General features: G+C 48.2%; 1 protein-coding gene and 1 pseudogene across 1 annotated transcript in view; one reads left to right on the plus strand and one right to left on the minus strand.

Annotated features, from left to right (window-relative positions):
* PODXL (podocalyxin like) overlaps positions 1-24,780 on the minus strand; it is a 50,361-nt gene that overhangs the window by 8,064 nt on the left and 17,517 nt on the right. Inside the window, exons 3-5 of the mRNA XM_026513470.4 lie at positions 2,032-2,688; positions 430-731; positions 24-95 (exon numbers count right to left, since the gene is read on the minus strand). Of these exons, the coding sequence (XP_026369255.3) occupies positions 24-95; positions 430-731; positions 2,032-2,688 (1,031 nt within the window). The remainder of the gene's footprint in view (positions 1-23; positions 96-429; positions 732-2,031; positions 2,689-24,780) is intronic.
* LOC130542068 (pancreatic progenitor cell differentiation and proliferation factor-like) lies at positions 8,384-8,947 on the plus strand (annotated as a pseudogene).

Below are 24,780 nucleotides of genomic sequence, written 5' to 3' on the forward strand. Positions count from 1 at the left end.
GCCTAGATCGGCATGGTACTCACACAAAGGCTGGTTTTCGTCAAGTTCAGGACAAGCATCGTGTCAGTTAGCCTTTCGGGAGATTCGCACTTTATCTAGAAGAAGCCACTGGGATTCAGGTGCAGGCTGAGCCTGGCGGGTCCCATCACTGACCCCTCCCTTCCTCCCCCCTGGGTGGGCGACACAAAGGAAGGAGCTTCTGGCAAGCTGGGGGTGTGACTGGACAGGGTTTCAGAGCCAGGTGTGTTACTGGCTGTCCAGCTGTCTAAGCCAGAATCTGGCAAAGCCAGGGAGAGGGGGTGAATGGGTGATGGTTCCTAACAGCCCTTGCCAGGGCCTCTGGGCTGGAGGGACAAGTAGAAACCCTTCTTAGAGCCCCTTCCATCTGAGCCTGGGCTCTCTTATCTGTCCCACCCCTGCTGGAAGTACCCTGTCATCTCTGTGAGCCGAAGAAGGAGGGGGGACGTTGGAGACTCGAGGGGTAGTCGAAGTCAACTGAGTGCTGGGGCTTCTGGGTCCCTGGACAGGAGACGTGGCCACAGGTCCCAACGAAGGGACTGCAGGCTGTGGAGCCTCTGGCAAAGAGGTCGCAGGAACAGAGGGAATCCCAGTGGTGGAGGAAGAGGTCCCAGAGGTGGAGGAAGTGGTCACAGTGATGGAGGAAGAGGTCCCAGTGACAGCCGGCATCATGCTGGATTTCTGCGGATTTCCATGTAAGGTGACCGGTGGTGCTGTAATTGGGAAAGCAAAGGCTCTGAGAAAAAATGAGTGGTACCTTTAAGAGTGGAGGGCAGTCTCTCTTGTTCTTAGTTCCTGGGGGTTCTTTGGCCTTATCCCCCACCTAGACCACAAGCTACAGTAAGCAGGCTATGAGGAAGAAGAGGCAAACAGATGAAGTCATTTCCTGCACCATATTCCAGGGTGGGTCAGACTGAACAAGCCAGTGGAGACCCAATAAAAGAAGTGACAGTGACGTCAGCAGCAACAGCTAATACTCAACGGACACTCACTCCATCTGGGGGACTGTCCTCAGTGCCTCCAGGGTTACTTTCTTAGTCCTCACCACACCCCGATGAGCAAGGTGCCATAAATAACCCTAGTTTGTAAATGAGGAAACTGGGCTCAGAGGGGCCTGATGATCTGCCCAAGGTCACATGTGAAGAAGCGGCACTTCAGGGACTTGAATCCAGGTGTATCCAGCTCGGAGCCCTTGCCTTTCCTGCAGGTTGAGACGGCCTGCGCAAGCAGGTACCCTTAATGTCAGCACGCATTCTGACCACTTGGGGAGTTCTCGGCCACGCAGACTCTCAGGTCCGCCCCGAGAAACTCTCATTCAATAATCTGCCATGGGTCATGATCGTGAGGCCCACGATCCATCCGTGGGTTTTCAAATTTATTTACTGGGTTGAGATCAGCACTTTCAAAAAGAAACCAAGGAAATGGGATGGAGGAGAAGATACTAGGGCCTATCACATACAGGAAGAATCAGCCCTGGTTAGTGAAACTTTTGTTACCAGTTAACACGTGGTGTTATGCGTGTGTTCTATGTTTGTATTCCTGGGTCACGGTGTCAAACTAAATAAAATGTATCTCCTCCTGGCGACTGCCAGTTTGAGAAGCACTGTTCCGGAGCACTAATGTGCCGCCACTGCAACCATGCAAGTCTTACCCATGAATACACTGTTGGCTTGTTTATGTGTTCAACTGGGCAAGCCAGAGCCCCGGCCCCTCAGCAGAATAACACAGCACTGTTGGCCTCTGCTCAGCACTGAAGGGCGAGCCTGGGCCTGAATGAAGGTGGTGTATTCACAGAACTCAACCCTCAGCATGAATTCCATCTTCCAGCTGGCAACTGCATAGAATATAAGCATTCAGAAGTTTCTTCTTGCTTGGGGGGAAAAAAAACCATGCCTTGGGGTGCCTGGCTGGCTCAGAGGAGCACATGACTCTTCATCTCGGGGTGAGGGGTTCAAGCCCCATGTTGGGTGTGGAGCCCACTTAATTCAACAAACAAACAAAAGCATTACTTACTTGGTGTGGTAGGTGCCCCGTGTAATGGGGAGGTGGGACCCGTCTTCGTGCCTAAACTACTTGAAGCCACTGTAGAGATTTTGTCTGTTCCCTCGGAAGGGCTCCCTGGAGGCTTCGAAGTAGCAGGGCTCGCCGTTGGTTGGTGAGGGCTTGTTGGGGTGCTGACAGCAGGAGAAGCATTAGTAAGGCTGGAGGTTCTAACCAGATCTGGAAGCAGAGAGGACGTCTGCTCCCCACCCTTCGTGGTCGTGTGGCTGGTGGTACCACCAGGGCTGCCCCCGGCTCCAGTTGACTGGGGGGCTGTGGTTCCAGGCTTTATGGATTTAGTGGTTGGTGGAAGTGTCGTGCTGCTTAAACCTTGAGTAACCTTTGGGTCACCAGTAGGTGTCCTGCTGTTGCCTGAGTCCTTCTCATCTTTGTCAGCGGGCACTACAGCTGTGCTGGCCTGGGTCGGCCCTGAACTTCCGGATGCCACTGGGGCTCTTCCACCAGCGGTGGCTGACGTCACCCTTTTGTCAGTGGTTGTTGGGACTGCGGTTGGTGTAGTCTTGACTGTAGTCATCTGCCCTTTACCACTGGCTGGTGGCACTGTGGGGGACTGGTTTGCATTTGCAGGTTTTATGGTGCCGTCGGCTGAGCTAACATTGCGCGGGACCTCTGTTTACAAAGACAACACAGAAGCGAGTTAAGGTATTAGCTGGAAGTGTTTCTCCACACGTTCTACAATTGTTCCCCAGGATCTAGAGGCCTTGCTCCCATCACTGCCATTTGCCTGGGCTGAAGGCCTGTCTTCGATGTGCCCAGATTTTCTCAAGTTCAAGAAACCTCTCGGGACAACAAGCGAAGCAGAGGACGTCAAGGGAAATTCTGCAGAAGAGAAAGACCAGGCCAGCTAATCCCACTGCGAGTGGAAGCCTGCAGCGAATGCCCTGCCCCCTCCCCCATCCAGCTCCAGGCACACGCCCTTCACGTTTTCCATATGCCACCACAGAACCAGGCCATCAAGATCCCCTCTGCCTCCTTCTCCCCAGCTCCCAGGCACGTGACCCTGCAGAAGACTCAGCAGACTCATGCCCACTGAATTGCCCTGTTGTAGGCATGGCAAGAGAGACATCTAGAAGGAGAAACTGACAATAGTGACATGACACAAACTGCTATTCAAGAACAATTGTGAGACATGCCAAGGAAAAGAAGTACAGAGTGCTTTGACTCTGTTCAGCATGGGAGCTTAACCTTAGCAGATCAGGGAAGGAAGGCCTTATTAATTGTATTCATTTGTTTAACAAGTGACTTATTAAGGGAACAGTTAAGTGTGCGCCCTAGGATACAATGGCGAGTAAGACATACGTGATCTGTACCCTCCAGGAGCTTATGTTCTGGTGGGCAAGAGAGGAATTAAACAAGTGGGACAGAACAATTAAACATCAAATTCTGGAGACTGTATGGGAGGAATGAATAAGAAAACGATACACAGAACGGGGGATGGGGGCTATTTAGACAGGGAGGTGAGGAGAGGCCTCTCAGAGATGCCCTTTCAGCTAAGACTTGAAGAATAACAAGAACTGTGTGGCGAGCAGGAGGAAATGAGTGCCAGGCAGAAGAACAGAACCTGCAAAGGCCCCAGACCAGGGAATAGAGCTAAGAGAAGACAGGTGAATGGAGTTTAGTGAGTGAGGGCGGGCAGGGAGCAGGGCTCAGAAAATCAGGGCCTTACAGGTAAAGGGCCAGTAACTCACTGTCTAGACCCTACATTTTTGAAAGTAAAAGGAGACTCTCTTAAAAATCATATCCTAGGTAAAATGAGACATAAGACCCCCCTCCTTAGAAACCAAAATAAAGATTTTGGACTTCATTCTAAGTGCAAAAAGAAGCCACTGAAGGTTTTAAGCAAAGAAGTTTTATAGGATGATTTGCAAAGAAACACACTTGCTGCTTTGGGGGCTGTGGATTGGAGGGGAGAGCATGTGGAAATGGGAAGAGCGAGCCTAGGACAGTAATCCAGATGGAATGGATGGCAGTCAGCTGTACAAAGTTATTGACAACAGAGACAAAAAGAGAATGGGTCGAGATTATATTTGGGGGCACCTCGCTGGCTCAGTTGGTAGAGCGTGTGACTCTTGATCTCAGGGGCGTAAGTTCAAGCCCCATATTGGGGTAGAGCTTACTTTTTTAAGACTAAATTTTGGAGACAGAATCAACAACTGATGCACAACTAAGTGAGGAGAAGAGGGGAATCAGGCTTGTTCCTGGTTTTCTGTTTGGAGCAGAAGGGAGAGAGTGGTGGCAAGGATGTAGTGGACCTTTGCCATTCTTTGTAGCCTATCAGAATTCTATGCCATTTTTCTCTATTTGGGCAACTCCCCACATAATAAAACGTTGATGGCGCAGGATTTGTCTCCTACTTGCCTATTACAGATACGAGAATGACAGGTATTTCCTTTTCTAGCCTCCCTTGTGACCAGAGCACAAGCACGTGCTAAGCGGTCAGGAGCTAGACCCTTCCATCCCAGCCAGGAGTGAAGAGGCAGGACGAGGAAGTCTGACGGCAGCAACCGAGCCGTCGGGCTCCAGTGCGGGCAGCGGGGAAGGACGCTAGAGTGGAGCAGCCACAGCCAAAGCTACACACCTACTGCTCGGCACTGCTCGGCGGTCCCGGCCCCTTCGGACCACGTCTATCGCCTAACTTAGGGGCTATTAAAAGTAGCCCTAAATGTGGTCTCCAGCAATCCCAGTTCTCCCATAAGCTACACGGTAACCTAGTATATTTTACACATGCATGTGCACACACACACACACACACACATGTTGCTGCTAAAAAGCAGAAATTTGTATCAGGAGTGGTTATCAGCCATAGGACTTCAAGGATTAGTTTTTGGGCTTTGGGGGTTAAAGGCAGAATTCTGCAAGTATTAAGGGACACAAGTCTAGTATCCTATGGCATCTTGTGGAGAAGCACATTGTCACCTGTCACCTAGAATGAAGTGCCCATGAAATGGCTTTGGTGTTTGCTGCCACAGAAGTGTATGAAGGACACATAAAAGGACATGTGTTAAAAATCAATGTACCATTATGGTTTGTCAGTGGTTTTTCCTTCTTGGTAGTCATAAAATAGTGGTGCTTCTTATAATTGATCATGTCATAATGTTTTTTTGACAAAAGAGATGAGATTGCTGAGGGGGCGACACCAGCATATTTGAGGAATTAGGGGATGGGGAATAGGGTGGTGAATAGCTTACTGTGGTGAATACCATAAAACAGGGTTTCTTTTTTTTTTTTTTAAAGACTTTATTTATTTTGATAGGAAGATAGTGAGAGAGAGCACAAGCAGGGGGAGGGGCAGGCAGAGGGAGAAGCAGGCTCCCCACTGAGCATGGAGCCTGATGAGGGGCTTGATCCCAGGACCCTAGGTTCATGACCTGAGTTGAAGGCAGATGCTTAACTGACTGAGCCACCCAGGTGCCCCAAAACAGGTATCTTAAACCCTAGAATTACTGACTTTTTTTTGGCTAGGGTATTTATTTGTTATAGGAGGTTGTCCTATGCATTATAGGATATTTAACAATATCCCTGGTCTCTGTCCACTAGATGCAAGTAACATATATACATATCTCTCCCCAGTTGTGACAACCAAAAATGTCTTTATATATTGCCAAATATCCCCTGGAAGAGACAAAAATCACTACCAGTGAAAACTGGCTTAAAGAACGAGAATAACAGGGGTGCCTGGATAGCTCAGTCAGTAGTACAGCATGCAACTCCTGGTCTTGGGGTTGTGAGTTCAAGCCTTAGGGTGGATGTAGACCTTACTTAAAAAAAAAAGAAAGAAAGAGAACAAATTCTAACTCCTAAATCCTCCTATCAAAGCACAGACTGAAAACCAGAGACTTTCTGAGACTACAGTGAAGGAATCTCGTACTGTTTGCAGTTGAAGAACAGAGAAGACCAAAAGACAATGTAAAAGTTTGATCCCATGAGTTGCCAAATTACAGTGTTAGTTTAATTCATAACTTCACTGGGTCTCTTATGTGAAAAAGGACTTTGGAAATTGGAATGGTGACCTATGAGAGGACGCAGAGGAATCCGAGTATCCAGAAGTCCCAATGTGCAATGGAGCTCACTTGCCAGTGTCCTCAACTGCTGTTCTCCTGTTCCTACCTTGCTTGAAAACTCTTAACAGGCTCACCTGAGCTCACTGACACAGAAAGCCACATCTCCTCATCATCTCTTCGACTCTTCACTTTTTCCAAACCTATAACAATAGACTCCAGTATGCCCCAGAAAGGCAGAGTCTGCCCCAGGAGAAGGCTTACACACAGAAATATCTGGAACGGGGGCGCCTGGGTGGCTCAGTCATTAAGCGTCTGCCTTTGGCTCAGGGCATGATCCCGGAGTCCTGGGATCGAGCCCCACATCAGGCTCCTCTGCTGGGAGCCTGCTTCTTCCTTTCCCACTCCCCCTGCTTGTGTTCCCTCTCACCTGCTGTCTCTCTGTCAAATAAATAAATAAAATCTTAAAAAAAAAAAAAAAAGAAATATCTGGAACAACTCTAGCAAATATGGATGGTTACACAATACGAGTGTGCTAGACCAAGGACGTGTAATCACATCAGGCTAACTTTATCAATATGGGTATGCATACCAGAGATTTTGGATTCAATATGCTGAGTTAAGCAGCTAGAAGTAGTAGTTCTAATCGTTTCCTTAGTTGGTGAACTGAAACATGGACTCAATGGTAGCCTACATTAAAGTTTGCCAAAAATTCCCTGGGATAATGAGTAAGAAGAAATCCAAAATCTTAGCGAGACAGAAGTGTTAGAACAGCCTATCACGGGGGCGCCTGGGTGGCTCGGTTGGTTAAGTGTCTGACTCTTGGTTTCGGCTCACGTCATGTCCTTGTGGTTGTGGGATTGAGCCCCACACTGTGCTCTGCACTGGGCATGGAGTCTGCTCTGCGCTGGGTGTGGAGTCTGCTTCAGATTCTCTCTCCCTCTCTCTGCCCCTCCCTTGCCTGCTCGCAGGTGTGCACTCTCACTCTTTTTCAAATAAATAAATAAATCTTAAAAAAAAAAGAATGCTTTATCACGTATAATCTGCTCACTCACTTTTTTCCTTAGAAGAGCTCAAATGACACCTGCTTCACCAAGGCAGTATTGAGAAATACTGTTATTTCATGAGTTCTAATATGCACATCTTTTCGTGTCTGTGAAATGAGGATGTTTTATAAGTTACTGTAGGTCACACTTGGACAGTGATCTTTTTCTAAGTGGTTCATAAAGTAATAGTTCATCTTATCATTGATAGTATCTTGGATTTGATTAAATTCGGGATATTGTTGAGGAGACTAGTAGCACATTCTACGAGATCGTTGTGGCTGTTCTTCATTGGGCCAGGTGCGCTCGTAGGAGATAATGCTGATTTCAGTGGGGTGCGCACCAGCTTCTTTGGGTAGCAGTAGAGACAAGGGTAGAATTCCATTTCTAGGGGAAAAGGTGGGTATAATACCATAATGGATGGCAGGACCAGCATGGTAATCAGAATAATCTAACAAAAGGAATTTTGGACAGGGGCTAATAATCATGTGTTCTTTGGGGGCAGGCCACGAACATCCCCTCTCGAGGCGCAGCAAACTGTGACCTGTGTCAAGTCACCACAGTAGAGAACACAGCCAGCCACTCATCCGATTCCCAGAACTGAATCTTTCCACAGACTCAGGGTGCCCTGAATGAAGTATGTATTTGTTTCCAAGGCTGCTGTATCAAATGACCAAGACCTGGGTGGCTTAAAACAACATAAATGTATGCTCTCATGGTTCTAGAGTCTAGAAATCCAAAATCAGCAGGGCCATGCTTCCTCTGAAGGCACTCGGGAAGAATCTTTCTTTGCTTCTTTATGGCAATCTTTGGTATTCCTTGCCTTGCAGTTATATCCCTTCAATTTCTGGCTCATCATCACGTGGCCTTCTTCCCTGTGTGTCTCCCCTTTTATAAGGACACTAATCTTTGGATTTAGGGTTCACCCTGATCCAATATGACTTAAGCCAGTATGATCTTAACTTGATGATACCTGCAAAGTCCCTATTTCCAAATAAAGTCCCATTCACTCGTACTGAATACTGGGGATTAGGACTTGAACATATCTTTCGGGGAGGACACTATTCAGCCTCCTAATCTGCTCCCCCACCCCCACTTATTTCACTATAAAAACCAGGGTTCTTAGTTTCAAACCTTAGAAATCAACTCCGTCCGCATTCAGCAGAAACTGGAACCCTGTGTGCACCTTGGTCAAGGCTTTCTATGGTCTCCTTTGCAAATGGGCTCTGTGCCTAGCGTCCCTGTCCCCACCACCCGTGACCACATGCGAGGCCTGGGAGGGGTCAACGCCGAGATTTCTGCCAGCCCACGAACAACAGCAAGGCAGCCACGTCCTCCAGCGGCTCGCTCGTGGCCGCCCGCAGCTATTACTGGCGCCGCCTGGGTTCCCTTCCAGTAACAGCTCCTGCGGAAGTGCAGAGGATCCTGGGGAAGCCATCTCTCACCACCCCCGTTTCCCCAAGGCCTACCCGGTCACTGGTAGGCAAGCTGATTTTTCGGGAAGTCACTCTCCCATTCATGGCCACAGTGCTAGAGTCCCCAGAATGCTTGGAATCTCCCCAGGCCTCCAGCAGCATGACCACCTGTGACTTGGCTCCGGAAGCCATGAGGAAGCAGCCCGGTGGCCAGCCTGGCAAAGCCAACACTGGGCCCCAATCCTGAGTCGCCACCAGCCACCTGGCTTCGGGAGGCACTAGGCTCATTGGAGCCCCTCCCCTCCAGACTAGGCAGGCTGGTTGGGTTCTTTTGTTTGTTTGTTTGTTTGTTTGTTTGTTTGTTTGCAGTTGGGTTCTTTTATATCAAAACAGCAAAACACCAAAAAGGAAATTGAGAGAACCCCAGTCTTTACTCTTTACTATCCAAGCCACATGCAAGCCTTCCTGACACCCTGTAACTATGTGCCTTCCACCAAGTGGAAAATAAACTCCAAGCAGCCAGTTAAAAACAAAAACAAACATAACCATTTTGCTAACAGAATCACTTAAGACGGCTAAAGAATCAGGCTTAGGGGCACCTGGGTGGCTCAGTCGGTGAAGCGTCTGCCTTCAGCTCAAGTCATAATCCTGGGGTCCTGGGATGGAGCCCCGAGTTGGGCACCCTGCTCAGCAGGGAGCCTGCTTCTCCCTCTCCTCCCCACTTGTGCTCTCTTGCTATCTCTGTCTCTCTCTCTCTCTCTCTCTCAAATAAATAAAATCTTAAAAAAATATATTCAGGCTTACGTCAGAAACCATACCCAGGGCCCGTCTCCTGCACTTGTGTGGTGAGGACATCATTTCTACCACCATGGAGCATGGGTTATTCAGTGTGCACCACTGACACCATTAGTACTGGATACTGGATTTCATTTCTGAGATCTAAGGCTTTAGGGATGCTGTCAGGAAGAGCACTAGGAGGCACCACAGGTATCCTCTGGCTTCCAACCGTATTCCTCCCTGCTTCGCTATGTAGCAGCACGTAGGATTCCCAGTAAGATGAGTAAGTCTTACAAGATTAATGCTCCACTTACTTCGCCTGTGAGTGAGTTTCTTGGTGAAACCCTATGCTCTGTGGAATATCATGACCGTGAATGGTATTGCCGACAGAACATGGCAGGTGGGAAAACACATTCAGATCCAGAACGTGTCCATTTTAGCCTCCCTACATCGTGGCCACTTATTCATGAGCCCACAGAGCAATCATGTAGGTGAATGGAGGAAAAACATAACTGACAGGCAAAATGAGTATCTTGTCCATCTGATTATCAAAAGTGAGATAAAAATGGGCGCCTGGGTGGCTCAGTTGGTAAGCGCTGCCTTTGGCTCAGGTCATGATCTTTGGGTCCTGGGATCGAGCCCCACATCGGGCTCCCTGCTCAGCTTCTCTTTGTCCCTTTGCCACTACCCCCTCTCCCACTCGTGCTCTCTCTCTCTCAACTAAAATCTTAAAAAAAAAAAAAGAAGTTTAAAGACTGAGATAAAAATCCTTGCATTCCAGATCTATCCCAAGAGGTCCATCCATATGCCTCCTCCATAAACTTCCTTGCAATGATTCTCTATTCTTGTTCCTTCTACGTTCCTAACCTTCTATCTAAAAATCATTAGCTACTGCCTGTGAATCTGGTCAGATCCTCACCTAAAAACAAACAAACAAACAAACAAACAAAACTGACCATGAAATATACTACTCAAAGTTCTGCCCATTGAAATAACTTTCTTTCCTTCCTTACTATACTTCAGTGTCTCCCCTAAACAAGGCTGTTACCCCACATCAGTCCACTCTTGCCTGGCTCCAGCATATTATATACATAAACAGAACTTGGCTTTATTCACTCCTCAGACAACTGATCACAGGGAACTAACCTCTTTGGGACCTTTGGGGATGAGTTGAGGGAAAAGTAGCAGTATGGCAGGAATAGGCATGCTGAGGGCATGAGCCACATTGCAATTTACAATGTATCCTTCCTTAGGACCTGCTCAGATCTGGTCCTGTACATACTCTTCAACTTCATAATGGAAAGATGCAAAATAACCCCCCCCCAAAAAAATAGGAGGAATGAAACAATAAAGGCAGAAATTAGTGAAATGTAAAACAAAAGACAATAGCAAATATCAACAAAGTCAAAAAGTATTCTGTCTTTTTAAATATAGGAAATTTATTATTTTTTTTATTACTCATTTTTCTTAAGTAATCTCTACACCAAACATGGGGCTTAAACTCATGACTCCAAGATCAAGAGTTGGATGCTCTAACTAAGCCAGCCAGATGCACCCAAAACAGACTTTCTTTAAAAACTAGTAACATAGTAATGACTTTGGTGAGGTTGATCAAAGGGAAAAACAACCCAGAATGCATAAATACAAAATACAAGGTATAAAAATAATAAAAGATATCTACAGCATAGGCTATTATAAGCAAATGCTGATAAATTTGAAGCAAATTAGATGGACACATTCCTAAGAAAATACAACTTACCAGAGTGACTCAAGAAGAAATAAACATAATAATTTGTCCTATATGCATAAAGAAATCAAACTGGTAGTTAACACTTTTCGCATATAGGAAATCTAAGCCTGGATTCAAGGACCAAATAATTCTAGGCTCTTACATGAACTTCTCTATAGCATGGTCTGTTCTGCCTTAACAGGTGTGTCTGTTAAAAGAACTAGGTCATACACAGTGGTCAGTCAACAAAACACAAAGTACACACCAAAGAAAAAGACTGATAAATTTGGCTTCATCAAAATGAAGAATCTGTGTGCATCAAAAGAATCCCAGGGGCGCCTGGGTGGCTTGGTTGGTGAAGCCTCTGCCTTCAGCTCAGGTCATGATCCCAGGGTTCCTGGATCGAGCCCCGTGTCAGGCTCCCTGCTCAGTTAGGAGGAGTCTGCTTCTCCCTCTACCCCTGGCTCATGAGCTCCCTCTCTTCCTCTCTCTCTCTCTCTCTCTGTGTCAAATGAATAAAGTCTTAAAAAAAAAAAAAAAAAAACAGGACTTCCAGTTTCAGTCAATGAGAACAGAGAGCCAGAAAGAACACTTCTCCCACCCTTACAGCAAGAAAAAGCTAGAGAAACAGAAAATTAATTACTTTTCTTGAACCACCGGAGAACAGAGGTTGTGGGCAAACAACTCTTCTGAAAAGTGGAGAAAGGCAACTGCAGGGAGAAATGGGACCCAAGCATTTGTGTGCATGGGACAGAGTTCAGTAAGAAAATTAATGGTTGCTAACGGCTTAGTATGGGCTAGTGTGAAGCCCGGGGAGCAGCAGACACAAGAAGGTCCCCACCCTGTGTAGGCTTTCTCCCCCCAGGAATCCCACCAGGGCCTCATGAGGAAGCCTGGGGAGAACCCTGAGAAAGCTCCCCCGTGGGGCTGGCTAGGGGAAGAAAACAGTAGTCACTGCTGAAACTCCATATAGGCCCAAGCCCCCAGGGGAAAAAAACCTTACTTTCCGGTGAAGGTCAACAAAATCTGTAGCCTGAGGAACACTGGTGGAAACCCACCAAAGTTGGGGAAGGAAAATGATAGCCACCAATGAGACCCTGCCCAGATTCATCTCTCCTATTTCTTCTAGGAAACAGAAGCATTAAACTGCAGGAGAAAGGCAAAAAATTACAGCCTGAGGGCACTGATGGAACCCCATTGCAGCTGGAAAAGGGAACAGGAAAAATAAAAAAGCTCTTTACCCCTGGGGAGGGCAGGGATACGTGCTAAGTCCAGCATAACTTCTAGAAAGAGGCACAGGCACCAATGACGACCACACCCTCAAGCCCCAGGTTCCAGCGCCTTTTGTAAGAATCACGTTCAAGCAAAACATCAGAGAATGTCCTCCCTACCACTAACCCAAAGTGCTAGCAATATCAAGTGTGAAGTAAAAATAAGTTGAATAGAGGCGCCTGGGTGGCCTAGTCGGTTAAGCATCTGCCTTTTTTTTTTTTTTAAAGATTTTATTTATTTGACAGAGACAGCCAGCGAGAGAGGGAACATAGGCGGGGGGGGGGGGGGGGGAAGAGGCAGGCTCCCAGTGGAGGAGCCTGATGTGGGGCTCCATCCCAGGACTCCGGGATCACACCCTGAGCCGAAGGCAGATGCTTAAGGACTGAGCCACCCAGGCGCCCCAAGCATCTGCCTTTGGCTCAGGTCATGATCCCAGGGTCCTGGGATCCAGCCCCGCGTTGGGCTCCCCACTCAGCAGGGAGTCTGCTTCTCCCTCTCCCTTTGCCTCTTCTCCAGCTCATGTTCTCTTTTGCTCTCTCTCTCTCTCTCTCTCTCTCAAATAAATAAAATTTAAAAAAAAATAAGTTGAATACAGCTGGAAGGAATTGTGAAAGACAGACTCTCTGCAGAGCAGCAGAGAGGGAAGACTTACAGCCAAATGGGGGGACAAAGAGGTATCACTTGGGGGATTTGCAGCCTGTGGCGCAACAAGTTTTAAACGCAGCCCAACTCCTGACTAGATTAACACAAATCCTCACACTGAAGATGCAGCAGAAGAAAAGCCATGTGCCAGGTCTGGACGTTTCACGGAAGCAGAATCATACAATCAAGAGTCTCTCATGACTGGCTTTTTCCAGTTTAGTTTCACCCGTGTTAAAGCAGGTGTCAGTTCTGTGTTTCTTTTGGCCGCTGAGTGATACTCCACTGTATGGACATACCACATTTTGTTTATCCGTTTATCAGTTGATGAACGGGTGGGTTGTTTCAACTTTTGGCTCTTTGAAGAATGCTACTACGGACATTTGTGTACAAATTTCTGTGTAGACATATGTTTTCGTTTCTCTTGGATATATGCTTAGGAGTGGAATTTCTAGATCATATGGTAACTCTGTATTTAGCATTGAGGAACTGCCAAACTGTTTTCAAAAGTGACTGCACCATATTACGTGCCCACGAGCAGTGTATGAGGGCCAATTTCTCCACCTCCTCACCAACAACTGTTATCATCTGTCTTTTTCATTACAGCCATTTTACTGGGCATGAAGTGATATCTCGTTGTGGTTTTAATTTGTATTTCCCTAATGACTAATCAAACACAGCAATATATAAAAAAGGATAATACATCATGATCAAGCAAGGTTCATCTCATGGCTAATTCAGTACTTGAAAAGCAATCAATGCAATTCACCATATTATCAACAAAATGAAAAACCATCTGATCATCTCAATATATGCAGAAAAATCACTTGACAAAATTCATCATTCATTTATGTTTTTTAAAAAATCTGAGCAAACTAGGAATAGAAGGGAATTCTCCTAATCTAATAAATGGTATCTTCAAATTAAGCCAATAGCTAATATACTTCACATGGAGAGACTGAATGCTTCGCCCTTAAATTGGGGAACAAGGCAAGGATGTCCTCCCTCACCACTCCTATTTAACATTGTACTAGAAGTCCTAGCCAGTTCAATAAGGGGGGAACACCTCTTATATAACTTAAACTCAACAATAAAAATATAACTCATTTTTTTTATGTGCAAAAGATCTAGAAGGAAAAATTACCAAAGAAGATATACAGATGGCAAATAAACATATGAAAAGATGTTCAATGTCATTAGGCGAATGCAAATTAGAGCTACCATGCAATACCATTACGCACCTATTACAGGGCTAAAAACAAGGTGACAAGGCCAAATGTTAAACAGGAACTCTTCTTTTTTGTTGTTGTTAAGATTTTATTTATTTATTTGACAGAGAGAGAGACAGCCAGCGAGAGGGAACACAAGCAGGGGGAGTGGAAGAGGAAGAAGCAGGCTCATAGCAGAGGAGCCTGATGTGGGGCTCGATCCCACAACGCCGGGATCACGCCCTGAGCCGAAGGCAGACGCTTAACCGCTGTGCCACCCAGGCGCCCCTAAACAGGAACTCTTATACATTGCTAGCAAGAGTGCAAAACAGGACCGCCACCTTGGCAAACAGTGCAGCACTTTCTCTTAGTTAGGCATACAATCACCATACGACCCAGCAAGTGCATTCTTAGTATTTACCCCCAACGGGCTGGAAACTTGGGGTCACTCAAAAGCCTATATGCAAATGTTTATCACAGCTTTATTCATCATCAGACTGGAAACTACCAAGATATCCTTCAGCAAAGGAATGGAGAAAACAAGCTGTCATACATCCATACAATGACGACTTAGCAATAAAAAGGACCTATTGATTCATATTACAGGGATGAATCTGAAAGATATTTTAAGTGAAAGAAGCCAGAAGGCTAGAAGTGTTTGAGGTCACTTATAGGATATTATGGAAAAGGCCAAACTGTAGGAATAGAAAAGAGGTCAGTGGTTGAGGGAAAGGAGAAGAACTGACTTATGACAATGAAACTGTTGGTGTTGTTTTAGACTTTTTTTTTTTTTTTTTTTTAAGTAATCTCTATACCCAACGTGAGGCTTGAACTTACAACCCTGAGATCAAGAGTGGTGTGCTCCACTGACTTAGCCAGCCAGGCATCCCTGGAACTGTTATATATGTGTGTGTGTGTGTGTGTATGTATATATATCACTGTGGTCATGGATACAAGACTGTATTTGCCGAAACCCATAGAATTGAATACCCCAAAGAATTAACTTAGCACAAATTTAGGGGAAAAAAAAACCCTGAGATGTTCAGGAAACCCTAGGATGCAATGGAGTCTATGAAAATAAATTTATGTTGCAAATGTATAAAATAACCTTACTGGAGGGATGGGGAACACAGTGGACCAAAGTCACTGAAAAATAGTTTATCGACTGGGTACTGTAAAGCTAGAGACAAAACAAACAGTGTACTCAACGGGATCAATTTCTTCCTCAGAAGAGTGTGGGTTGTCAATTAAAAATCTACAGGGACGCCTGGGTGGCTCAGTCGGATAAGCGTCTGCCTTCGGCTCAGGTCATGAACCCAGGGTCCTGGGATCGAGCCCCGCGTCGGGCTCCCTGCTCAGCGGGGAGCCTGCTTCTCCCTCTGCCTCTGCCTGCTGCTCCCCCTGCTTGTGCTCTCTCTCTCTCTCTGACAAATAAAATAAAATAAATCTACTCTGTGTATACCGAGGTTGGTAAATACGAAAATAAATGATGACTAACATAAACCAGGTTTCTCACTGTCAGAGAAAGAAGTTGCAAATAGGCAAGGCAGGTGGGGAGGAAGCTACATGAACCTGGGAAGTTTGATTAGTGACAGATGTCAGTATGAACTCATGTGTTAACACATGCATACAGATAAAGAAATATACAGACAGATGTGTGCACACACAGGTGAGGACACAAACATATATTTCTTAATTCTCCACTGAGAGGGTCTAGAAGCCTCAACATGCCAGCAGTTATGAAGGATCCCCAACCATTCTCCAAAAACACGAACTAGGGCTCTTTGGAGAAATGGCTTGATTCTAGTGCTGATGTAGGGAAAATGCAAGATGAGCCTGGGACATCTCGTAATGCCAGAAAGTAAAGAAGTACTTAAAAAAGAAGTGGGTCAAGTCCACGAGACCTAGGGAGCAACCTAATATACATTTCCTAATGTATATCATTGTTGAATTGCTGTGTTGTTCACCTAAAACGAATACACGGTTGTATGTCAACTCTACTTCCATAAAAAATAAATAACACAAAACCCCAGTCTAATCATGAAAAAAACAAAACAAAACAAAACAACCCAGCAGACACACCTAAATTGAAGGGCCATTCTACAAAACATCTGGCTAGTACTCTTAACAACCAGCAAGATTATGAACAATAAGGAAAGACAGAAAAACTGCCACCGATTGGAAGAGACTAGTGAGACATGCTGACGGAATGCAATGTATTCTGGAACAAAAAAGACCATCGGGGGAAATAACAGTAAAAGGGGAATAAGATCTGTAGTTTAGTTAACAGTATTGTACCAGTGTTAATTTGTCAGTTGTGATAAATGTACCGTGGTTATGTAAGATGGTAATATTAGGCAAAGCTGAAGGAAAGGTATATGAAACTCTCTGCATCATCCTTGGAACTTTCTGGCACTAAAATTACTTGAAAAGCTTTTAAAAAAGAAACCAAAAGGAAAATGAAAAAGAATCAGAAAACAGTTACAACATATATAATCATAAAAGATTAGTATCTAAAATATCTCTTTTTTAAGACTTTATTTTTTAGAGAGAAAATGGGGGAGGGGCAGAGGGAGAAGAGAATCTTAAACAGACTCCCCGCTGAGCAGGGAGCCAGAGGCCCATGGATCCGTCCCCAGGACCCTGAGATCATGACCTGAGCCAAAACCAAGAGTCTGATGCTTAACCTCCTGCACCACTGAGGCGCCCCTAAAATATATTTCTTAAAAACTTCTGTATTTAAGAAAACAATAACCCAACAGAAAAAAAGACAATCAACTAAATTGGTATTTTACATAAAAAGTAGCACAAGGGGCGCCCAGGTGGCTCAGTCGGTTAAGCTTCTGACTTCAGCTTGGGTCGCAGGGTCCTGGGATCAAGCCCCACATGGGGCTCCCTGCTCCGTGGGGAGTCTGCTTCTCCCTCTGCCCCTCTACCCCACTCGTGCTCTCTCTCTCGATCTCTCTCTCTCAAATAAATAAGTAAAAATCTTATTTAAAAAGCAGCATAAAAAGCCCACGAACGTCTAAAAATACGTAATTGGGGAAAGGCAAAATGAAGTAAGAATTATTTCATCACTAGATTGGCAAAATTTTGTAAAGTCAGACAATAACAAGTGGCAACAAGAATACAGAATATAAACTGGTACAAACACGCTGGAAAATAGTACGGTGTTCCGAAGTGAAAGGTGCACATGTCTCTCGATCTACAACTTCCAGTTGTACCACTCGGCATTTATCCTAGGGAGCCATGTATGATCAGGATGTGTTCATAAGAATGCCCCTGACAGGGCGCCTGGGTGGCGCAGTCGTTAAGCGTCTGCCTTCGGCTCAGGGCGTGATCCCAGCGTTGTGGGATCGAGCCCCACATCAGGCTCCTCCGCTAGGAGCCTGCTTCTTCCTCTCCCACTCCCCCTGCTTGTGTTCCCTCTCTCGCTGGCTGTCTCTGTCAAATAAATAAATAAAATCTAAAAAAAAAAAAAAAAAAAAAAAGAATGCCCCTGACAGGATTGCTACATTGGCCCCATACAGGTATCAATGTTTGCCCACGGTTTGCCCAGATGGTATATTCAGGTATATTCATATGCTGGAATATGACACAGCACTGAAAATCAGTGAATTGTGTATTATGTTATATACGTTACATAGTATAATACCTGTATTTACAAGAATTAATCTAAAAATACTAAATAGAGGTGCCTGGAAGAACATGCAACTCTTGATCTCGGGGCTCTAAGTTCAAGCCTCATATTGGGTGTAGAGACCACACACACACACACACACACAAAAAAAAACTTAAAAAAATACTAACTAAAAGAACAAGAATACTTAATATGATTTATATGATTATTTATTTATTTGACAGAGAGAGAGCACAAGCAGCGGGAATGGCAGGCAGAGGCAGAGGAAGAAGCAGGCTCCCTGCTGAGCAGGGAGCCCAATGTGGGGCTCGATCCCAGGACCCTGATCTCATGACCTGAGCCGAAGGCAGATGTTTAACCATCTGAGCCACCGACGTGCCCCATATGATATTGTAATAGGGCTCAAAAATTGGCAAAGTGAAACAATATATTTTTAGAGATAGAAATATAGAAAATATTAAGATTCTACAGATAATTTAGTACTAATTTAGGACAACGGCTACTTCTAGAGGGAAAGGGGGAGATGCCACGGGGGCTTCTGCTCTCTCCCCGTGGTGCTGAATGAAGAGCCTCACCTGGCAGTCCCAACTTGCCCTTTCAACGGGGAACAGGGTAGGTGGAAACCTAACTAGGGCTGATTGAAGGGAAGTGCGTTTGTGTGTAGATAATATCAAACATTAGGTAGGAAAAGGAGCAGAGAAATCACTAGAAGGGGCTGGAATAGTAAAGAAAGTTTTGCTATTCTTTTGAAGGCAGGAAAGGCTGAGAATGCTGTTTTGTTCCCTCTGTAATGTCTCTTGGATCCTTAAGATACAGAAGAGGATACAGGTGTGTAAATCCTCATTCTCCACCACCCCCGCCCCGTGGAGGACCTGACCTTCATTAGACGGGCAGACACTTCCCGCCTTTGAAAGGATGGGTACAGGCGTTAAGTACATTTGTCATTTTGGTAGCAGGAAGATTCAGTGTTCTCCATCAAGCCGTGCTGTTATAGATGAAATCATGTGCAAGGGAAAAGTAGGAAATGCTCATTTTGAAAGGGGGAAAGTGAGCCTACTAGAAAATGGTTCTTGAACTTCAGTGAGTATCAGAATCACCTGGAGCGCTTGTTAAAACCCCAAGTGCAGACCCCAGAGCCAGGGTTTCTGATTCAGCAGGTCTAGGACAGAGCAAGAGAATTTACATGTCTAGGGGCGCCTGGGTCAGTCTGGGATAGAGCTCCATGTCGGCCTCCCTGCTCAGGGGGGACTCTGCTTCTCCCTCTGCTCCTCCCCCACCTCCAGCTTGTGCCGTGCTGTCTCTCTCTCTCAAATAAATGAATAAAATCTTTAAAAAAAGAATTTATGTGTCTAACCAGTTCCCAGATGATTCTGCTGCTGCTGGTCAGAGGACTGCATTTGGGAACCACGGTACTAGAGAAGGAAAGGATGAATGCCAGGTGGTATTTGGTGCCAAACGGAGGCCTGGAATCACAAATTGAAAATTAATCCAATCAGCCGGCATGTGGTTTTACCCCAGCAGTGTCCTGCTTGGGCGTGCACACGGAAAAAGTGGAGGCAGAGTTCATGTGGAATGGGGTTTGCTAGGTGAGTACGCCCGCGGGACAGGGTGCAAGGGACTTGGTATTTGGGAGGTCGGGGTTACTGTGGTGGAGAGTGAGGACAGGAGGGATAAGGACAGATGGGGGCCGACAGCCACGAGGAAAGGATGGGTCACCAGACCAGCTGGATTAGGTTCAAGCATTAGGTCCAGGTGTCCTTGAACAAAGGATTTGGAAGGTAGAGAAACAGTGATCAAAGAATGCAATGCTTAGATTTCAGAGGTGGTGCAGTTTGGCGCAGTGGTCACGTTCAGGGTGTGAAACGGGTGACCAAATGAAGTGGAGATGGGAAAAGGTCTAAAAATGGGAGGCCAGGGTATCTCATTGTTTATACAAGTGGGTACTGAGGTCACCCAGAATTGAGAAGGAGAGGGAGGAGTGGGGGGCGGGGGGAGCTGTCGAAGTGGGCGGGCGGGGGAGTGGGGGACGGGGGAGCTGTCGAAGAGGTCAGAGGTAACAGCAACCGGGAGAGACCGTGAATCCGGTCCTGAAAGACCCGAACGGGTGCTGGGGGATGCACCAGCAAGGCGCCATTCCTTTGCACGCCTGTCTGCATAGGGGGAGTGGGAGGAGAAGCTTGGCCTGTCTTCTCCCCTGGGGAGAGGAGAACACTGCTCTCAGCCTTTGGTGAGGGCCTGCTTCCTCCCATTCCTGGCTACTGACAGACCTGGGGTGACTGGCGGCTATTAATAGCGGGAAAGGAAACTGGAAAGAATGCCCCAGGAAGAGGGCGTGTGGAGGGAGGGCAGGAAGGCAGTGAGCTGGGAGGGAGGGCCAAGCCTGGATACCAGTGTCCACCCCTCCTTCCTTTGTTACCACCAGCTCATCACCCCCAACTACACTTATCTCCAGGGAAATAACACCGAAAAAGCTGGGGGGTGGGGGTGGGGATAAAATGGCAGAAACCAGGTGGGATCAGCTGGGGTCTTCCCGGATTGGTGTGATAAAGGAAAGCACGCAGACTGGGAATCCAGAGATCTGAGCTTTCTGGTCCTGGCTCTGCCTCTGATCCCCCAAGGCCTCGGCCCCCCAGAAGCCCATGTGTTAAAAGGACAAGATTTCTAAGGTAGAAGCACTTTCCTAAGCATGACATAGGTAAGCCTGCTTTTGCTGTGACGACAGCCCTTTCAGAGGCCTTGCTCTGGGCATCCCTTTCCAAGAACAGACTGGCCTCAAAACTCACTTTCCAGTTTGTGCCACTTGTTTCCTGACCCTCTCCCCTCCCAGGAGCCTGATGCTACCCCACGTGCAGCCTGGTTGAAGTCTGAGCCCCTCCTGGCCTGCTAGAGCCCACCTCTCTCAGACCCAAATCCTGCGGCCCATGTGGGATTGGTCTGCTTACTGCCAGGCTCCTGGGTGGTGGCTGCGAATTACAGCCACGTGGGCCAAATGGGGAGCTTTGGGAGGATGCAGGCCCCAAACTCAGATGCCCTGTCTCTGCACCACATTCACTCCCTTGCTCTCCTTGGTGTGCCCCCATGTTATGTCCCCACCTCTGTGCTTCCGTGTACCCCTCATTCCACGCAGGTCTTCACAAGTCCCCTTCCTCAGCCTTGTCTGGTCATCCTTCCCTGCCACCTCCCTGCCTCCTACTTAGCTTGGCACTCACTGACTTTCCCCAAGAGGTCTTTCTGGATTCTGCCCTCTGCCGCAGTGTGGGTCCTATCATTGGATGCTGTTTGCTCTGATGTTCTGCTCACCTGTCCTATACCCATCCCTTATAAATGCTTGTCCCTATGGCTTTAAGAAAGCCGGTCCCCACCCCACCCCCTCCACCTGAAGGTCCCAAACAAGAGTTGGTGAGGGTGGGGGAGGTGTGGAAGCCTGACCTGTGTGAACAGCATCAGCAAGGGGCTTGTGGGCGGAGGACAGCAGCTGGGAAAGGTCAGAGCTCTGAGCTGGGAGCCCGGGGAGGGGAAGAGGGAGGCTGACTCCTCTCGCCCGGTACCAACCAGCTTCAGCCTTCTCCCCAGGTCTGCACTGGGCGCTGGGGAAGCCCAGACCCTCTCTGTGCCTTGGATCCTGTGTTAGTTTCCTCTGGCTGCCATAGCAAATCCCCACAAATTGGGTGGCTTAAAACAAGTGAAATGTATTCTTTCACAGTTCTAGAGGCCAAGGTATGGCAGGCCTGCCCTCCCTCTGGAGGCTCCAAGGGAGACCCTTCCCTGCCTCTTGAGCCTCTAGGGCCGATCTCTGCCTCCTGGTCACACTCCTGTCGCCTCTCCTCTGTGTCTCTTACAAGGAAAACTGCCATTGGATTTAGGGCCCGCCGGGTCATCTCACCTCGAGATCCTTAGCTTAATTACAGCTGCAGAGACCCTTTGTCCAAATAAGGTGATAATCACAGGTTTGAGGATCCCAAGTGCCTTTTTTTTTTTCTTTGCAGGGGTTGGAGGGGTAGGAGCAGGTAGGGTGGTATTTTTCGGCCTGCCACAGGTCCCCATCTGAAAAACCGGGATAATGACCTCTGGGGCTGTTCTCTATACCCCTCCAAACAGCCTGCTGCTTGGGCTGAGGGCCCCCAAAATGCATCTGGTCAGCTTCCCTGGCATAAGGGGTGCTATGGCCTGACTGGCTGTGTCCCCCAACCAAAGTCATCGGTTGAAGCCCTACCCCCTAATGGGATGGTACTGGGAGGCCTCTGGGAGGCAATTAGAGTTAGATGAGGTTATGAGGGTGAGAAGAGTGTCCTTACAAGAGGAAGACCAGAGCTTCGCCTCTCTTTGCCATGGAAGGACATAAAAGGTGGCCATCTAGAAGCCAGGAAAAGGGCCCTTAGCACAACCCAGCCCTGCTGCCACCCTGATCTTGGACTTCCCAGCCTCCAGAACTGAGAGGAATAAATGTCTGTTGCTGAGGCCTCCTGGGCTCACTTGTAGAGGCCCATACTAAGACAAGGGGCTGGGGGTGGAAGTTAGTAATGAGACTAGAAATGGCAGGAAGGGCTGCTCCAACTGTCTGGGGAAGGGCAGGGTCCCGGCTGCCCTCACCAGCTCACTGCGGCTGAGTGGTCAGGCAGACATGTGTGGCCACAGGTCCTGGTCTACCCTCCCTGCCCCTCCCCCGGGGTCCCCATGGCTCTGTCGGCCCCACTATGAGCCTGTCTTCTTGGTGCCTCTAGACAACAGGACAGTACCCCAAAGGGTTATCAGGCCTGGCTCCTCGGCACTGGCTCTCCCAGAGGGGCCCAGGGCTGCCCCCTCAGGGGAGATAATTCCGGGCATTCTTCAAATCTAGAATTGTTCTGCCCTTATCAGCTTGTTTCAGCTGGGCTGCCCGACACTCGCTCTCAGGGTGGGGCCCTGTCTGGCTGTTTCGCTGGGCAGGAGAGGGCTGCCACTGTCCAGCGTGGGTGTCTCTCCGCAATGAAGAAAGGCAGGCTTCACTTGGGTATACTCCTCCCTGCAGGGGAAGGCACCACGGCCACAGGACTTCATCCCACCTCTTCTTCCCCAAGCTAGCAGTTCTCCCTTCTTTCCCGTCCCCTGCACCAGGAGTGCGGTCCAGAGCTCGAGGGTATCCAGCTCCTGCCTACACACAGCCCGGCTCGGTCCCACTGTGGCCCCTCTCCCTTCCCCCCACGAAAGCAGTACAGGGTGCTTGAGAGCACGTACCTAGGAGCCCCACCACCTGGATCCAAGCCCCCGTTCCCCCCACACACGGGTTGTGCGCCAGGCTCCTCGGTTCTTCCATCTGTCCAAAGTGAAGAGGAGCATAATAATAGTAACTAAATCCCTTTAAGTACTTAGAGCAGCGAGTACACATAGAAAGTGCCCTTTAGCAAGGGAGCCTGGAGTCATGCCCGCGCCACAACTCCCTGTTACAGAGCCACGCTGTTACCCTCTGGGGGTGCTCACCCCTCTAAGGCCTCGACACAGGGGAGGGTGGACACAAGGCGTCCTCAGACCCACCGGGTCTCTTCCTAGGCTTCCCAGTGCTGCGTGGGCCCTTAGGTGACAGCGTCAGGGTGACCTGGAATCTTCCTGTGGAAGGAAGAAGAGCCTGAGGCCTGGCAGGGGCCCAGCTCTGGGAGGTGTTTCCTCACCTCCTCAGACAAGCCTGGGGGAGAGCGCGAGCAGGGGCGAGGGAGGAAGAGGCTTTTCTGCTGGCAGCCTCCAGTTCTGCTCTGACAGCAACCCCAGACAGACAGACAGGCCAGGCAGCCCAAGACTCCCTTTGGGCCAGCTGGGCTCTGGCACCAGTGGGCAGGGAACCAGCAGGGAGATGCAGGGTGTGCCCATCTCTCCCAGGCCTGGGTCTCCTCCTCAGTGAACCAAAGCTACATCCCTTCTGCCTCCTTCCCCATCCCACCCTGAGGGGTGTGGGCACAGACGGAAAGAGTCTGGTGGAGTGTCTGCCCCTGGAAGAAGGCGGGGAACTCGCGTATTAAAATGTACTGACCACCCACTGTGGGCCGGGGCCTTTTAGGCGGCATTGACACCTAATGCTGAAAAACTCCAGCGGTTTCTGTGAATAAACAGAGGTGAGAAGAGGTAACCTGTTCGATGCCACAGAAAGTGAGGGGTTGGGGGGCTTGGTGCACAGTCAGACCGAGGACCAGCTTTCTTTCCAGGGCCCGCTGTGGCGCCGAGGAAGACCAGGGGCCACACTTAAATCTCTTGGGTCTCGCTCTCCACTTGCAGAGTAATGACACTGTGACACAGTAATGTGTAACGGGTTATTAGCAGGCTTTCTCTCCACAGCTACTCAACCTCGCTGTGGCCGGAAAAGCAAGCACAGGCCGCCTGTGAGCACACGGGTGTGGCTGTGTCCCAGGACAACTGCAGTCACACGCACAGGCGCTGAGCTGCACTTTGCAGACCCCTGATGTACGGGAGCCTCCTGGGTCTGGTGCTGGGCGCCGAGGTTTTTATCCAGCTGTGGACACAAGGCTGTGATTTCCCGAAAGAAGCCGATGAGAGCCACTTGTACCAGCCGACTATTAGAACCCAAACCACATGATGGCAGACTGGCAAAAAGCATTTGCAACTCATGCTACCAAAAAAAACCCCTAAATTGTTACCTACTCAAAAAACAAAAGAGAAAGAATAAATGAAAAAGATCTAAGAGCAAGCCCTGCCCTGGCAGGGTTCCCTCGCACCCGGAGCCCGCAGAGCACCCACCCCCAGCAGGTGCTTGCTGTGTTCCTGAGCTTGTGGCCACCTAGCGCTGGGCTCCCTCTGACCCCCACAGGAATGGCCAGGGCAGAAGGCAGCCAGCAGGCACACAGGTCAGGGCACCTAACTTGGTTCCCTTCCTCTTCTCCTCGGGGCTGGTTGCTCCTGGTCCGCAGAGCCTCTCTCCCTGGGCCGCCCCCACCCCCCGCACTGTCTGGGGCCTGGGGTTTGGGCTGCTGAGTTGGGTCAGGAGCCCCTCAGAG

This window comes from Ursus arctos, unplaced genomic scaffold (genome assembly GCF_023065955.2).
Source record: "Ursus arctos isolate Adak ecotype North America unplaced genomic scaffold, UrsArc2.0 scaffold_3, whole genome shotgun sequence".
Classification (NCBI taxonomy): domain Eukaryota; kingdom Metazoa; phylum Chordata; class Mammalia; order Carnivora; family Ursidae; genus Ursus; species Ursus arctos.